Source organism: Artemia franciscana, chromosome 4 (assembly GCF_032884065.1).
Source record: "Artemia franciscana chromosome 4, ASM3288406v1, whole genome shotgun sequence".
NCBI classification, from domain to species: Eukaryota; Metazoa; Arthropoda; class Branchiopoda; order Anostraca; family Artemiidae; genus Artemia; species Artemia franciscana.
Window position 1 is genome coordinate 36,456,536 of NC_088866.1, and position 18,911 is coordinate 36,475,446.

Sequence of the window (18,911 nt, forward strand, 5' to 3'; positions counted from 1 at the left end):
CTACGTGCGAAAGTTCTGGTCTGCCGGCATCCTCGTTAGGACGTTATGAACCCAAGCTTAAAGTGCCCACTAGTGAGCCCACGCCTACCGAAGGTCAAATCTGCATTGAGGAGTGAGAAACTACGTATAGTGTCTTACAAATGTCACTCAGTGAAGCATAATGCAGGTACAGTGAAAGTTCTCTGTGAAGAGTCTTTTCATATGGTCTTCAAGGTCTCAAACACACTGTGGGAGCTAATATCAGGTCTGTGATTCCTAATATGAATTCAGTCCTGCAAACTAAGGTATCAAAGCTCTTTGTTAGTAGATTTGATCCCGATACTACTGAGGACACAGTTGCTAATTTTGTTTCAAAGAAACTGAAGTGTCCAGTATCTTGCTGAAAAATTGTGACGGCCAGTCCCAACAGTGCTTCGTTCAAGCTCGTTGTGTCGGCTGCGCTACGTGCGAAAGTTCTGGTCTGCCGGCATCCTCGTTAGGACGTTATGAACCCAAGCTTAAAGTGCCCACTAGTGAGCCCACGCCTACCGAAGGTCAAATCTGCATTGAGGAGTGAGAAACTACGTATAGTGTCTTACAAATGTCACTCAGTGAAGCATAATGCAGGTACAGTGAAAGTTCTCTGTGAAGAGTCTGACTTCAATTTTCTACAGGAAACACTGTTAATTGATTTTGATAATGTTTTTTTGGAGGGTTTAAGTGGGGATTTTGTTTCTTTTTCAGTGAATGCTACGAAAGCAGGTGATGGCCTTTTGAGCGGGAGGCCGAGAAGTGGGTAAGATATTCTCTGTAGAAACGCTTATTCTCACCTAATATCTTTTCCATTCCCCTCAGATGAGAGGCTGCAACCAGTCTGCCTCCTTTGTGATGATCAGGAATATCTTTTTGTTAATGTTTATATGCCAGTTTACTCAAGTGAGAATTTACATGTATTTTCCTTGTACTCAGGTAAGCTAGTATCGTTTTTATCTGATAAATATACTTATTTTTGCTTCCTGGGTGATTTTAATGCTAATTACAGCATAGAAACTATTTTCAGCCGTGATCTGAAGGTAGTAATGGCTGAAAATGATTTGGTTTGTTGTGATGAAGTGGCTCTAGAGCCATCGAATTTTACATATTTGAGCTCGTCAGGCCGTACGTCATAGATTGATCACATGGTGTGCTCAAGTTCTTTTAGTAGTACTGTTATGCCTATTTCTGTAAGATATGATATATTTGGTTCAGAAAAATTTCCCTCTTTTGTTTGACTTATCTTGTGCTATTCGTGCTGCAGATTCGTTGTGTGCAGATCCGCCACCCTCTGTTCGTCTGTTGTAGAAAGGGAGCGTGCGAGTGCGTCTCAGCTTGTGGCCTATGGTGTGGAGGTTGAGAGGCGCATCCTTGCTCTGGATATAACTACTATTTACCATTGGATTTTCCCTTACTGTGCTAATCCTTCTCATACTAATGGGCTAGGGGCTCTTTATTATACACTGATCGTCCAGGTAGTACTAACAGGAAAAGGGTGGGGCTGATTGTTATTCCTGGTTGGAATACTCACGTCGGCCCCCATTATGTAGCTGCGACAAATGCCTTGCTTTTGAGGGTTGCTAATGGCCAACCTCTTGGTGGTGGGCTTGATTCTGCGAGGAGAATTCTTCACAGTAGGTTCCGGAGTGCCCTTCGGTGGTGCAAAAGATTATGGAGAGTTTGAGGACTTCGGCTCTAGCCAGTTGTTTGGGTTCACTTAATCTCCGTGAGTTTTGGAAAAAGGTTACTAGTTCTAAGAGTGCTGGTACCCAAAAAATGTCGAACAGAGTCGGTTCAGTGACTGGTCCCAAAGACATTGCTGATTTATGGAGGGGTCATTACAGTGCTGCTTTCTCGCCAGTGGCTTCTGATCCCAAAGCAACGGGGGCAAGATCCTTCTCCAAACCTTGGACTGATCCTGTTGAGCAGCTGATAACGGCAGATTCTGTGGTGTGATCTTTGTCTGGGCTTTCGGGCAGCAAGTCTAGTGGACTTGATGGAGTGACGGCAAATCAGATTAATCATGGTGGCCCATCCCTTATTTGTTTGTTGACACTGCTCTTCAATGGTTTTCTCAACCACTGCTATGTCCCAGATTCCCTTACTGTGGTTTGCCTGGTTCCTATTGCGAAGTCAAATGCCGGTGATATGGCATCGTTAAGCAATTACAGACCGGTTGCTCTAGCGGCTGCCATCTCAAAGCTTTGTGAAAACTTTTTATACTCTTTGATATCACCCCAGATAGATTCATCGCATTTTCAATTTAGATTCAAAGAAGGATCTTCGACGGAGTTCTGCATGTTTATCCTTAAATCTGTAGTGCAGTACTTTTGGCTTTTTTAGTCCTGTGCTTGCATGCTTCATTGATGCAAAGGCGGCTTTCAACCGAGTGAACCTTGAGAAGCTCCTTGACAAAATAGACACCTAAGGAGTTGACCGTCGTGTCATTGGAACTCTTCAGTACTGATTTGAAGTGCAGCGTTTCAAAATCAAACGGAGGGATTATTTCAGTGAGTCTTTCCCTGTTTTGAATACCCGCTCTGTACGCTAAAGTATTTTTTGTAATTTCAACTATTTATTTTACGGCTTTGGTGATTCAGGGGTCATTCTTAATGAATTACTCCTCGTACTGACGAGGGGGCGAACCCCCTCATATATGTAATAAAAACATGAGAATACAAAACTTCTTTACGAAAGCTAACTTATAAGTTACGTATATCTTTTACTAAAAAAAAAGATTCATTAAAAATTAAAAGTTCTAGTTGCCTTTATCTTAATTAACCAAAAAATCGGAGGGCAACTAGGCTTCCTCCCCTGCTCTTTTTTCTCAAGATCATTTGATCAAAATTATGAGAAAGCCATTTAGCAAAAAAAAATAATAAATATGCAAATTACGTTTTAATTATTCCTCTGCGGAGAGCCAAAATCAAAACATGCATTGATTGAAAAACGTTCAGAAATTAAATAAAAAAAACAAGTTTTTTTAACTGAAAGTAAGGAGCAAAATTAAAACTTAAAACGAACAGAAATTACTTCGTATATGAAAGGGGCTGCTTCCTCACCAACGCCCCGCTCTTTACGCTAAAGTTTTTTACTATTTTAAAAAGAAGAGTTGAGAGAAAGAGTCAAACATTAGCGTCAAGAGCGGGGCGTTGGTGAGGAAGCAGCCCCTTTCATATACGAAGTAATTTCTGTTCGCTTTAAGTTTTAATTTTACTCCTTACTTTCAGTTAAAAAAAACTTGTTTTTTTTATTTAATCATTAAATAAAAGCATTAGGTTCGGTGTATTAGAGAGCCCAACTGTAAAGCTTTCGGACCTCTATCAGCAAAAGTGTTGAATTTTGTATTATTTACTAGAAGAACCACGGATGTGTGTTAATTTGTTTTTCCCAGGGTGATCGTTTCGAACCAATGGTCCTAGAACATTAGGAGGGACCTCATTTGAATGGAGATCGATATTTCTGATGACCTTTTTATTTTGACCAAAAAGATTGGACTTCAACTAACCCCCCACGTCCCTTTTTCCCAAAAAAGTGTTGGATCAAAAGTTTGATATAGCCATTTTGATTAGCATAATAAAAATATTCCAAACCCTTACCTTTAGAATTAGGATTATCCACGCAGCCGTGGAGGATAGGTCCGGGGATGAAAGTATGCTAAGGATAATACGGATACCATGTAATCTATGATAACAAGTTTCATAGCCAAAAGACAAATAACGGGTGACAGAATATATTGGACTTGCATAATTTGGGCTATGTATTTACACATTAGGGGGGGGGGGAGTAAGGTTAGGTCAATTTACCCCCGAACCCGCCTATTTTGCAAATACATAGCCCAAATTAAATTATGATACAAACTAAAGTATTATGTTCTCATCATATTTTGGCATATCTTATTAGAATTAACATAGCTTTACTTCCTGGGTGTGATCTGTATAATTAACAAGGACATCTTAAAAAAAGAAGAACAAGCAATAAGACCGATACTTATCGAAATTTATGAAGAGTAGGACATTTTTTTTTTGCCGTGAAAACATGAAAAAGTCCATTTTTAAAATTGTCGCTGGTGTCACAGTAATCATACTAGCTAAACTGCAGTTAAAAGAAGTAAACGTTTCCATTAGATCGTCGATATCCAATTTTTACTGATCAGGGTAGGCTATGAGCCAAGGGTACTAGTTCGGGGAAATGCAGGGAAGAAGCAAGGATTTTGTTCTATTCTCTGCATAAAGAAGCAAAAAGGCATTTCTAAAAATTTCGAGTGTAATTTTAAACGAGAAAAAACAAAACATCAATCTAAAGGTATTTGTTCATATCAAGGGAGGTATCTTACCCCCTTCCTGTAGGTGTGCCAGCATAGAACATGGGTAAAGAAACAAAACAATAATTTACTACATTGATAAGGAGGGTGATATTTCTAGTGATTTCTAGTCTAAAATCTAGTGATTTATTTACTGATTTAACGTTTTTTTTTTTTCAAAAATCTAAAGTGATTTTTTTCACCGGGTGGTAACCCTCATAATATATCAAGAAACGCCATCTAACGCATATATTCAAGACACATGAAATGTGATAATTACTTTATATTATGGCTATGTGAGATCATAGCTTCTCTTTCAGGAATATATTGATTGACTTTCAACTATCTTTCAGGACTTAACTTTCGACAGCAAACATCTTATTGGAGCAATCTTCTTTGAAAATTCAAAGTTGCTATTATTTTTAGCAAAAAAAAATCTGCAGAGACTAGTAATCTGATTTGGCTTCAAAACCATTTGATTTTAAAATGAAAAAATAGTCTAAGAAAATGCCAAAAGTTCCAGATAAAACATGAATTTTAGCATTTTAATTGTTTATGGTCAATCGGAAGCAAAGATTTAATCTCAAGTTTGTTGGACATGAAATAGCCTGTTTGTAGAGATAATCGTTTACTTCCGTGATAAAAGTAGATTATTGCATGTTTGAAAACCATGATGCGTAAATAGGTCGATACACCACTTTCGCAGATTTTCTTCGGAGAAGGTGAGGGGAGGGGATTACTTTCAGGGTTGGTTGAAACTTATTAACAGAATAACAACATGAATGATTTATCTTGAACAAAATTAAACTAAAATTAAAATAAAATTGGAAATTAAGAAATTATAGCAACATTCATCAAGATATCAGGACATCAGAAGAGCGATCGATAAATTTTTTATCGATCGCTGTTTAAAATTATGTTTCTTTAGAATCTAATAGATTTAAATCTAGTAGATTTAAAAATAGGTGGCAATCCGGAAAATGGACATCTTTGCAAATTTTCTTTAAATTTAGGTTTTCGTATTACTGATACAAAAATTTTCATGTTTCTAGGAAGGAATATAAGGGAAGGTAGAAGGAATACTAAATGTATATGAGGGGTTTGTCCCCTCGTTAATACCTTGCTCTTTACATTAAATCTTAAGTTTCGTCCCAATTCTTTAAGAATGACCCCTGAATCAGAAAGGCCAGAGAATAAATAGTTGAAATTACTAAAAATACTTTAGAATAAAGAGCGAGGTAGTTATATCTTCCTAAATACCTCGTTCTTTATGCTAAATTATTTTTAGAACCCCTCATATGCTTAATAATCTCTGTTCGTTTTAAGTTTTAATGCTACTCCTTACTTTCAATTAAAAAAAAAACTTTTTCATATTTTTTCATTGTTTTTTTATAGTAATGCTAGGAAATCCTGCGCCCTTATCATTGAATTTCTCTTCCCCCATGACATATTCCTCCAAGAAAAGATCCTTCCACATAGCCCCCTCCCCTCAACCCCACCCTCAAACCAAATAAATCCCCCTGAAAACGTCTGTACACTTCCCAATAACCATTACTGTATGTAATTAAATAAAAAAAACTAATTTTTTTAGCTGAAAGTAAGGAGCGACATTAAAACTTAAAACGAACAGAAATTACTCCGTATATGAAATGGGTTGTCCCCTCTGCAATCACTCACTCTTTACGCTAAAGTTTGACTCTTTGCCACAATTCTACTTTTTAAAACAATTTAATTTCCAATTTTATTTTAATTTTAATTTAATTTTGTTCAAGATAAATCATTCATGTTGTTATTCTGTTAATAAGTTTCAACCAACCCTGAAAGTAATCCCCTCCCCTCACCTTCTCCGAAGAAAATCTGCGAAAGTGGTGTATCGACCTATTTACGCATCATGGTTTTCAAACATGCAATAATCTACTTTTATCACGGAAGTAAACGATTATCTCTACAAACAGGCTATTTCATGTCCAACAAACTTGAGATTAAATCTTTGCTTCCGATTGACCATAAACAATTAAAATGCCAAAAATTCATGTTTTATCTGGAACTTTTGGCATTTTCTTAGACTATTTTTTCATTTTAAAATCAAATGGTTTTGAAGCCAAATCAGATTACTAGTCTCTGCAGATTTTTTTTTGCTAAAAATAATAGCAACTTTGAATTTTCAAAGAAGATTGCTCCAATAAGATGTTTGCTGTCGAAAGTTAAGTCCTGAAAGATAGTTGAAAGTCAATCAATATATTCCTGAAAGAGAAGCTATGATCTCACATAGCCATAATATAAAGTAATTATCACATTTCATGTGTCTTGAATATATGCGTTAGATGGCGTTTCTTGATATATTATGAGGGTTACCACCCGGTGAAAAAAATCACTTTAGATTCTTGAAAAAAAAAAACGTTAAATCAGTAAATAAATCACTAGATTTTAGACTAGAAATCACTAGAAATATCACACTCCTTATCAATGTAGTAAATTATTGTTTTGTTTCTTTACCCATGTTCTATGCTGGCACACCTACAGGAAGGGGGTAAGATACCTCCCTTGATATGAACAAATACCTTTAGATTGATGTTTTGTTTTTTCTCGTTTAAAATTACACTCGAAATTTTTAGAAATGCCTTTTTGCTTCTTTATGCAGAGAATAGAACAAAATCCTTGCTTCTTCCCTGCATTTCCCCGAACTAGTACCCTTGGCTCATAGCCTACCCTGATCAGTAAAAATTGGATATCGACGATCTAATGGAAACGTTTACTTCTTTTAACTGCAGTTTAGCTAGTATGATTACTGTGACACCAGCGACAATTTTAAAAATGGACTTTTTCATGTTTTCACGGCAAAAAAAAATGTCCTACTCTTCATAAATTTCGATAAGTATCGGTCTTATTGCTTGTTCTTCTTTTTTTAAGATGTCCTTGTTAATTATACAGATCACACCCAGGAAGTAAAGCTATGTTAATTCTAATAAGATATGCCAAAATATGATGAGAACATAATACTTTAGTTTGTATCATAATTTAATTTGGGCTATGTATTTGCAAAATAGGGGGGTTTGGGGGTAAATTGACCTAACCTTACTCCCCCCCCCTAATGTGTAAATACATAGCCCAAATTATGCAAGTCCAATATATTCTGTCACCCGTTATTTGTCTTTTGGCTATGAAACTTGTTATCATAGATTACATGGTATCCGTATTATCCTTAGCATACTTTCATCCCCGGACCTATCCTCCACGGCTGCGTGGATAATCCTAATTCTAAAGGTAAGGGTTTGGAATATTTTTATTATGCTAATCAAAATGGCTATATCAAACTTTTGATCCAACACTTTTTTGGGAAAAAGGGACGTGGGGGGTTAGTTGAAGTCCAATCTTTTTGGTCAAAATAAAAAGGTCATCAGAAATATCGATCTCCATTCAAATGAGGTCCCTCCTAATGTTCTAGGACCATTGGTTCGAAACGATCACCCTGGGAAAAACAAATTAACACACATCCGTGGTTCTTCTAGTAAATAATACAAAATTCAACACTTTCGCTGATAGAGGTCCGAAAGCTTTACAGTTGGGCTCTCTAATACACCGAACCTAATGCTTTTATTTAATGATTAAATAAAAAAACAAGTTTTTTTAACTGAAAGTAAGGAGTAAAATTAAAACTTAAAACGAACAGAAATTACTTCGTATATGAAAGGGGCTGCTTCCTCACCAACGCCCCGCTCTTGACGCTAATGTTTGACTCTTTCTCTCAACTCTTCTTTTTAAAATAGTAAAAAACTTTAGCGTAAAGAGCGGGGCGTTGGTGAGGAAGCAGCCCCTTTCATATACGAAGTAATTTCTGTTCGTTTTAAGTTTTAATTTTGCTCCTTACTTTCAGTTAAAAAAACTTGTTTTTTTTATTTAATTTCTGAACGTTTTTCAATCAATGCATGTTTTGATTTTGGCTCTCCGCAGAGGAATAATTAAAACGAAATTTGCATATTTATTATTTTTTTTTGCTAAATGGCTTTCTCATAATTTTGATCAAATGATCTTGAGAAAAAAGAGCAGGGGAGGAAGCCTAGTTGCCCTCCGATTTTTTGGTTAATTAAGATAAAGGCAACTAGAACTTTTGATTTTTAACGAATCTTTTTTTTAGTAAAAGATATACGTAACTTATAAGTTAGCTTACGTAAAGAAGTTTTGTATTCTCATGTTTTTATTACATATATGAGGGGGTTCGCCCCCTCGTCAGTACGAGGGGTAATTCATTAAGAATGACCCCTGAATCACCAAAGCCGTAAAATAAATAGTTGAAATTACAAAAAATACTTTAGCGTACAGAGCGGGGTATTAGGAGGAGGTGAGCCCCTTATATGGGTAATAATTTCTGTTCGTTTTAAGTTTTAATGCTGCTCTTTACTTCCAGCTGAAAAAAACTTTTTCATATTTCTTTTTTCATTGTTTTATGCTAGTAAATCCTGCGCTCCCTTCATGGAAATTTTCTTCCACCATGACAAATTCCTCGATGAAAAGCTCCCCCAGCCTATCCCCCTATTCTCAACCCCTCCCCCAACCAAAAAATCCTACTGAAAACGCCTGCACACTTCCCAATAACCATTACTATATGTAAGCACTGGTCAAAGTTTGTAACTTGTAGCCCCTCCCACGGGGACTGTAGGGGAGTAAGTCGTCCCCAAAGACATAGTTATAAGGTTTTTCGACTACGCTAAATAAAATGGCAATCTCTGAATTTTGATCCGTTGACTCTGGGAAAATAATTAGCGTGGGAGGGGGCCTAGGTGCCCTCCAATTTTTTTGGTCACTTAAAAAGGGCGCTAGAACTTTTCATTTCCGTTAGAATGAGCCCTCTCGCAGCATTCTAGGACAACTGGGTCGATACGATCACCCCTGGGAAAAAGAAAAAAAAACAAAAAAAAAAACAAACAAACAAATAAACACGCATCCGTGATCTGCCTTCTGACAAAAAATACAAAATTCTACATTTTTGTAGATAGGAGCTTGAAACTTCTACAGTACGGTTCTCTGATACGCTGAATCTGATGGTGTGATTTTCGTTAAGATTATATGACTTTTAGTGGGTGTTTCCCCCTATTTTCTAAAATAACGCAAATTTTCTCAGGCTCGTAACTTTTGATGGTTAAGACTAAACTTGATAAAACTTATATATTTAAAATCAGCATTAAAATGCAATTCTTTTGATGTAGCTATTGGTATCAAAATTCCATTTTTTAGAGTTTTGATTACTATTGAGCAGGGTCGCTCCTTACTACAGTTCGTTACCACGAACTGTTTGATAACTCTTAACTTTTGTCCCAACTCTTTAAGAATTACCCCTCAATCAGAAAGGCCGTAGAATAAATAGTTGAAATTACTAAAAATACTTTAGCATAAAGAGCGAGGTATTTAGGTGGAGAAAAACACCTCATATGCGTAATAATCTCTATTCGTTTTAAGTTTTAATGCTACTCCGTACTTTCAAATGAAAAAAAAAAAAATCATGTTTTTTTTCATTGTTTTTTTATAGTAATGCTAGAAAATCCTGCGCCCTTTTCATTGAATTTCTCTTCCCCCATGACATATTCCTCCAAGGAAAGATCCTCCCATATAGCCCTTTTCCCTCACCCCCCGCCAAAACAAAAAAAAACTGAAAATGTTTATATACTTCCCAATAACTATTACTGTATGCAAACACTGATCAAAGTTTGTAACTTGCAGCCCCTCCCCCAGGGACTGTGGGTGAGTAAATCATCCCCAAAGACATAGTTATTATGGTTGTCGACTATGCGGAACAAAATGGCTATCTCAAAATTTTGATTCGTTGACTTTCAATTCCGTTAGAATGAGCCATCTATCGACATTCTAGGACCACTTGGTCGATACGATGACCCCTGAATAAAAAAAAAAAAATAATAATAAACACGCACCCGTGATCTGTCTTCTGGCAAAAAATATGAAATTCCACATTTTTGTAGATAGGAGCTTGAAATATTCGCTACAGGGTTCTCTGATACGCTGAATGCGATGGTGTGATTTTCGTTGAGATTATGTGACTTTTAGGGGGTGTTCCCCCCTATTAAACGAAATAAGGCAAATTTTCTCAGGCTCGTAACTTTTGATGACAAAGACTAAATTTGATGAAATTTATATATTTAAATTCAGCATTACAAGCCGATTTTTTGATGTATCTTTTAGCATCAAAATTCCGTTTTTTAGAGTTTTGTTTACTATTGAGCCGGGTCGCTCCTTACTACAGTTCGTTACCACGAACTGTTTGATACAGAGTCGGCATGCAACTGGAAGTGGAATAGAGATTCAGTGCAAATCGGATTCGAAAGAAAATTCAAGAAAATTGGCGTGTGCTAATTTTACAGATATTTAGCGGTAACATTTGAAAAAAGTAGAAAGCTAATACACAGTAAAATCGCTGGGTCCATTTTTGTGCCCTGAACCTGTCTAAAGCTTTTGACAGTATTTCTCATTCTCAAGTTATGTTTTCCCTTGTCAGTTCAGGAGTCAACGTTTTGTCGTTCAGGTTCTTCAGTCTTGGTATAGTAATTCCCATATTCGGTTAAGTTTCACTCTAATTGTTATGGGAATATTCCAACCCGCTTAGAAGTGCGTCAAGGTGGTGTTCTTTCACCGTATTTTTTCAGTATTTGTATCCGCAGTGTGTTATACACAATTATGCCCTTTCTTTTTTGTAATTTGGTAAATGTCTCTTGTATTGCATATGCGGATGATATACTTCTAGATCTAGCCGTTCTAGATCTAGCCTCTCGAATCCCGTATCATCTATTTCAAAACATTTCAAAACTGTTGGTCTGTCATTGAATATTGATAAGTGCGAGTACCTAGTCTTTAATGCAAAGTCTATGCCCATTTGAAATCCGCGTTCTAACTTCTCCATCCATTGTGTCTCTGATTTGCGGCGGTCAAGCATTCATATTTATTGGAATCTACTAGCTTTTAGGATCAATATTGTACGGCCTATTAAAGAAAACTTAAAGCGGGCTATGGTAAAATAGTAGCTAATCGTGGTCATTATTAGCGAAAAGCGCTTGCATTGCTATATACTAGTTTTTGCGACCATTCAATACTTTTCCTATCTGGTATTTCACCTATCCTGAAAAAAAGACAAGATCTGGCTGAATTGTGTATATTATATTTCCGCTATTGTAAGTTTCTGTTTCATTTACCCCGGTCTTATAGGAAAAAGAAAATAATTCGGTATTTCGGGGCTTCTGACATTATTACTCCTTTGTGGAAGTTAGGCTCAAAATTGGAAAAGGATTATATTTTTTCTCTGGGCCCCTTCCACCTCTTAGTTCGTTTATTTTCCCGTTAGTTTTCACCTGTTTTCGCTTTATAGTTGTGTTATCTCTTAGCAGTTCTTTCGTTAGTTGAGTTATGGTTGTGGCATATATGTTTTATCGCTCGTATAGTTGTGTTATTTTCAAATTATACTCCATAATAGAAAGGCTCCGAACACCCAGCATTGTATATTAAGCTCTGAATTTCACGTTTTTTTCTAACGTGACCAGATTCGTCCTGCGCCCTGCGCCCTTTTCATTGAATTTTTCTTCCCCCATGACATATTTCTCCAAGGAAAGATCCTCCCACATAGCTTCCTCCCCTCAACCCTACCCCCAAAACCAAAATAATCCCCCTGAACTGGTCGAAGCTTGTAACTTGCAGCACCTCCCCCAGGGACTGTGGGGGAGTAATTCATCCCCAAAGACATAGTTATTATGGTTTTCAACTATGTTGAACAAAATGGCTATCTCAAAATTTTGATCCGTTGACTTTGGGAAAAAAAGGAGTGTGGGAGGGGGCCTAGATGCCCTCCAATTTTTTTGGTCACTTAAAAAGGGCACTAGAACTTTACATTTCCGTTAGAATGAGCCCTCTTGCGACATTCTAGGACCACTTGGTCGATACGATGACCCCTGGAAAAAAAAAACAAAAAAAAACAAACAAACAAATAAACACGCACCCGTGATTTGTCTTCTGGCAAAAAATACAAAATTCCACATTTTTGTAGATAGGAGCTTGAAACTTCTAAAGTAGGGTTCTCTGATACGCTGAACCTGATGGTGTCATTTTTGTTAAGATCCTCCGACTTTTAGGGGGTGTTTCCCCTATTTCCCTAAATAAGGCAAATTTTCTGAGGGTCGTAACTTTGGATGGGTAAGACTAAACTTGATGAAATTTATATATTTAAAATCAGCATTAAAATGCGATTCTTTTGATGTAGCTATTGATATCAAAATTCAATTTTTTAGAGTTTTGGTTACTAATGAGCCGGATCGCTCCTTACTACAGTTCGTTACCACGAACTCTTTGAAAATTCTTTCACTTTTGGTGGGTGTTTCCCCCCTCTATCAAAAATAAGGCAAATTTTCACAGTTTCTTAGCCTTTTATGGGTAAAACCAAGCTCAATGAATCTTATTTATTTGGAATCAAACAGTTCGTGGTAACGAACTGTAGTAAGGAGCGACCCGGCTCAATAGTAACCAAAACTCTAACAAATTGAATTTTGATATCAATAGCTACATCAAAAGAATCGCATTTTAATGCTGATTTTAAATATATAAGTTTCATCAAGTTTAATCTTACCCATCAAAAGTTACGAGCCTGAGAAAATTTGCCCTATTTAGGAAAATAGGGGGAAACACCCCCTAAAAGTCGTAGGATCTTAGCGAAAATGACACCATCAGATTCAGCGTGTCAGAGAACCCTACTGTAGAAGTTTCAAGCTCCTATCTACAAAAATGTGGAATTTTGTATTTTTTGCCAGAAGACAAATCACGGGTGCGTGTTTATTTGTTTGTTTTTTTTTTTTTTTTTTTTTTTTTTTTTTCCCCAGGGGTCATCGTATCGACCAAGTGGTCCTAGAATGTCGCAAGAGGGCTCATTCTAACGGAAATGAAAAGTTCTAGTGCCCTTTTTAAGTGACCAAAAAAATTGGAGGGCATCTAGGCCCCCTCCCACGCTCATTTTTTTCCCAAAGTCAACGGATCAAAATTTTGAGATAGCCATTTTGTTCAGCATAGTTGAAAACCATAAAAACTATGTCTTTGGGGATGACTTACTCCCCAACAATCCCTGGGGGAGGGGCTGCAAGTTACAAACTTTGACCAGTGTTTACATATAGTAATGGTTATTGGGAAGTGTACAGACGTTTTCGGGGGGATTTTATTTTGTTTGGGGGTGGGGCTGAGGAGAGGGGGCTATGTTGGAGGATATTTCCTTGGAGGAATCTGTCATGGGGGAAGAAAAATTCAATGAAAAGGGCGCAGGATTCTCTAGCATTACTATAAGAAAACAATGAAAAATAAACATGAAAACGTTTTTTCAAATGAAAGGAAGAAGCAGCATTGAAACTTAAAACGAACAGAGATTATTACGCATATGAGGGGTTCTAAAAATACTTTAGCATAAAGAGCGAGGTATTTAGGAGGATATAATTACCTCGCTCTTTATGCTAAAGTATTTTTAGTAATTTCAACTATTTATTCTACGGCCTTTCTGATTCAGGGGTCATTCTTAAAGAATTGGGACAAAACTTACGATTTAGTGTAAAGAACGAGGTATTAACGAGGGTACAAACCCCCTCATATAGATAATAATAATTAAAGAATATAAAAGTTTGTTACGTAAGTTAATTCTAAAGTTACGTATATTTTTTGCTAATAAAAAAATTCGTTAAAATTAAAATTAATAGTTGCCTTTTTATGTAACGGAAAAATTGCATGGCAACTAGGCCTCCTTCCCCATCCCATATTTCTCAAAATCGTATGATCAAAACTAAGAGAAAGCCATTTAGCCAAAAAGGAATTAATATGCAAATTTCATTTGAATAGTTTACGTGTGGAGAGTCAAAATCAAACATGCATTAATTCAAAAACGTTCAGAAATTACATAAAAAAAACTAGTTTTTTTAACTGAAAGTAAGGAGCGACATTAAAACTTAAAACGAACAGAAATTACTCCGTATATGAAATAGATTGTTCCCTCCGCAATCCCTCGCTCTTTACGCTAAAGTTTGACTCTTTGCCACAATTCTGCTTTTTAAAACAATTAAAAGCTTTAGCGTAAAGAGCGAGGGATTGCGGAGGGAACAATCTATTTCATATACGGAGTAATTTCTGTTCGTTTTAAGTTTTAATGTCGCTCCTTACTTTCAGTTAAAAAAACTAGTTTTTTTTTATGTAATCAATATAATAAGCCGATGATATATTGATTGATATCAAAATTCTATTTCGAGAGTTTCAGTTGCTATTGAGCCTTGTAGCTCCAATCTTGCAGTTCCTTACCACAAACTGTTTGATATTTTAGCACATAGATTCGAAAACTTAAAGAGTAGGACGTTATCTAAGCTTATTATGTGTTTGAATCATAAATAAGGGAATTGGGAGAAATATTGGAGTTTGGATTAGGTATAAGAAGTGAAAATTAAAATCATTTGACAATTTCCAAAGATTTTTGACTACGTTGAGTGAAATGGCTATCTCAGAATTTTGATCCGTTGACTTTGGGAAAATAATTAGCGTGGGAGGGGGCCTAGGTGCCCTCCAATTTTTTTGGTCACTTAAAAAGGGCGCTAGAATTTTTTTCCGTTAGAATGAGCCCTCTCGCAACGTTCTAGGACAACTGGATCGATACGTTCACCCCTGGAAAAAAAAAAACAAACACGCATCCGTGATCTGCCTTCTGGCAAAAAATACAAAATTCCACATTTTTGTAGATAAGAGCTTGAAACTTCCGCAACAGGGTTCTCTGATACGTTGAATCTGATGGTGTGATTTTCGTTAAGATTCTATTACTTTTAGGGGGTGTTTCCCCCTATTTTCTAAAATAAGACAAATTTTCTCAGGCTCGTAACTTTTGATGAGTAAGACTAAACTTGATGAAACTTATATATTTAAAATCAACATTAAAATGCGATTCTTTTGATGTAGCTATTGTTATCAAAATCCCATTTTTTAAGAGTTTTGGTTACTATTGAGCCGGGTCGCTCCTTACCACAGTTCGGTACCACGAACTGTTTTATATAATGAATACTATTATAAAAAACACCAAGTCCTATTTTATTTTTCGATGTTTTTTTTTTTTAATCAGATAATCACATTTAATGTATACCTACCTTCTTATTTTTCAACGACTCTATTTTGTTCTATTTGAAGATGTAAAGCGTCTATTTATATCCACCATTCATTCAATTCTCAATGGTTTTAACTGTAGAAAATCTAATTTAGGACTGATTGATTCCAAAGAAAAGGATAAAAATTCGACCTGAACAAATATTGTAAAGTAGCAAGTATAGAACATTTTTGTAATTTTGGGATTAACAAGCTTTGCCTATTTTTTTAAAGATAACTCTAGGAGGTCTATATCTGATAAGGACATATGGTGGGAAATCGGAAGTTTCAAAGGCGGTATGTTTGCATAAATGCTAATCTGGAACATACTAGGAACTGCAGTGAATTACTATTTTTTGTTTTTTTTTATTAATTAGCTTCTTGTATGATTTATTCGATTAAATCATGAATCTGCACTCTATATCGTGAAAAATCACTAGATTTAGGATAAGTCCCTAGTTTTACAGCAAAATTCACTAGCTAGGAGAAACTTGGCAGCCAAAAAAAAGAAACAGCTAGAAATAATGATAAATTACTAGGAATGACAACCCTGGATAATTTCTGATGCTCGACACTGAGAAATGCTTCAGAGAGTCGAGATCTTTCATCATTGGGCGAGGGGCTTATGATCCAAATATTAATCTAAACCATCAATTATTCTTACCTGGCGGTGCAGTGGCTTATGATCCAAATACTTATCTTAACAATCGATTATTCTCACCTGGCGGTACAGTGGCTTATGATCCAAATGCTTATCTTTTTAGCCATCGAATACTCTTACCTGGCGGTGCTCTATTTTTTCTCGCAGTGACTCATAGTCGAAGAGAATCAGATAGTGGTGTCTACTGGTGTTTAGCTCGAAACAGCGTCGGTACAGCAAGGTCAAAAAACGCGACCCTTATAGTTGCCTGTAAGTATAGACCGAACCTTCAAACTTGTTTCAAACTTTATTCCTTTTTTATCATTGAAAAACTTATCAACAATTCTTTTCACAAATTTCTTTAACTGCCAGAAATTCCTAGGTCATTGCTAATTAGAATTGTTTCGTCAAATCTTTCGTGTTTCGTGCTAATTAGAATTGTTCGTCAGTTAGAGCTGCTTATCACGCTCTAACTACTAAAATAGTCGTATCACTGTTAGTATAGTCAAAATCTTGACTTAGATAAAATATATTATAACAACTAATACATAACAACACTACATTATAACAACAATATATAATAACAACTAGCTATAATAGAATAGCAATATATAATAGCAACGACTAAAACCTAATTTATTAGCAACTAGGGTAATTCTGCAGTTATCTTATTATTTGTATATTTCGCGGCAACTTCACTTCCTTCCCAAGCAAAATTTTGACCCCTTTTTGGAAATCTACCGTCTTTTAAACTTTAAAGTTTTCATACCCATTTTTATATTAAATTTTTAATGGCTTTTCATAAGCAAATTGAAACTAAAAAGTTTTGCACATTTAGAGTGGGAATAGATGATAACTTCTATTGTTGCCTGTATTGTAATCAAGTCGTTTTTCAGTCTTCGGTTTCTATTCACAAGCGTACTTTTTTCTTACAATTTCTGAAACAAATTATTTTTTTAATTGGATTTTTAAAGCCTTTTAAATCCCGCCTCCTCTTTTCTTGATGGTGCCATAATCGTCGAATTCCAAAACTAACAACTGTGTTTGTATAAAACCTACTATTAAAATCAAACAAATTTTAAAATGTTAGCAACACAGATTTAACTCTGGGGAATTCTATAGCCAATTACTATTATCAAACTTCTGCCCAGCCTTTTTACAGGGCTTTTCCGTCATAGGCTCTCGTTACACGACGGAACCAAAATTACAAAAATTCAACAAAAATCGTTCGCATTTACTCTAATATCGCTCTGTTTACGGTAAGTCCTCTTCTTTCCAAGTTGCTCTCAAATACTCTGTAAACTCATACATCGGAAACATAATGATTATTATAGAGCAGGATCCCAAATGGTGATTATTTTGCTTGTTATTTGTTTATTTTTGTTTTAGTTTTTTAAAGGCTTACTGGCAAATATGTCTTTTTTTTTGTATTGTTTTTTGTCTGTTAAATAAATTATCTCTCTTCAGATGTCTTTAGATCATCTTTACAAAAAAAATACACAGAGTAATCAAACAAGTTTTTTTTTTTAAATTTCCGTTTTTAAATGTATAATTAAATAAACAGTCCTTTCTAACGGTCGAAAATAAGACATTAATTTTTCCCTTCAACCCCTTTTTCCCATATTCGAGTTTAATATCTCTGTAACAATATGTACAGAATAATAATCATCCCTGTAAAATTGTTATCTCTCAAATATTTCTCAGAAAGGGGGTTTGGGTCTGATATTTCAGATACCATTCAAGACCCCAGTACTCTAAAAATATAAAAGAGGATTTTTAGAGTCCTCATTTCCTTGGTTATAAACAAACCTCTTTAAAAAAGTCTCTTTTATATATCCCCTTTAATCTGTTTGATATCCCCTTTGATCTCCCCACCCTTTGTATGGGCCAGCCCGTTTATATCATGCTCTACGTTACACTTTACATGTTTTTGCAAAAGAATGGAAGTTCTCACCACACAGCACCCATATTAAAGAATTGGCGAAAAAATTCTGTGAATAAAGGAAGACTAGGGGTTGAATTTTACCCCACCACAACTCTTCCTTAGACATTTTTCGAAGGGTTCATCGAAAGTTAGAAAATATGCTTATAAAATGTAGGGTTTTAGTGTTCATGCTTTGAGCATCAGAGAACTATCTCGGAACAATAGATATTCCTTCCTAACACAGATCCAATCCATTTTCTGTCAAGGCTTTTCTAACTTGAAAGAAATAACCTAGAAATATATTCTCTTGTATTTCTGGCTGTTCTCTCCAAATTTTTGGAAATTCCTATTATGAAGGAGCTTATAATACGGCATGCTTTGGTAATCTAATTAGAGAAAACATGTTCAGTGAGTGCCTAATTACATTTGTAGCTATATAGAAACAGCTAATTCATACTTATTAACTAATGCCCCAATCACAATGAAATTTTACTAGTATCGAGATTTCGCTAGCGCCAATTTAAGACTATTAAAATTTTTAAGGTTTTTTCTTACAGAAAAAAGTATGACAAATCGGATTGGCTCAAATTACCGCGAGCTGTTTCTTGGTATTTGTAAAATTTCATTGTGAATGGGCTTGAAACTTAGCACTGGTTGATCATTTTTTTCTAGCGTTGCATTTATAGTCAAGTGTAATATTTTTTTTTATAGATAAATCGATGTTTTTTGCTACATAAGCCTCTTAGGGTCGTGGCAAAAAAAAAAAAACAAACTGATAGACATAGTAAAAACATGCCTGAAGATAAAAACACCATGATATAATGATAAAACAGCAATAACAATAGCAAAAACACTCCGTAATGATAAATGCCATAATACCATAATGATAA

General features: G+C 35.6%; 1 protein-coding gene across 1 annotated transcript in view; it reads left to right on the plus strand.

Moving 5' to 3' along the window:
- Positions 1-18,911, plus strand: part of LOC136026371 (roundabout homolog 2-like) — a 232,894-nt gene that overhangs the window by 27,655 nt on the left and 186,328 nt on the right. Inside the window, exon 3 of the mRNA XM_065702916.1 lies at positions 16,222-16,367. Coding sequence (XP_065558988.1) covers positions 16,222-16,367 — 146 coding nt within the window. The remainder of the gene's footprint in view (positions 1-16,221; positions 16,368-18,911) is intronic.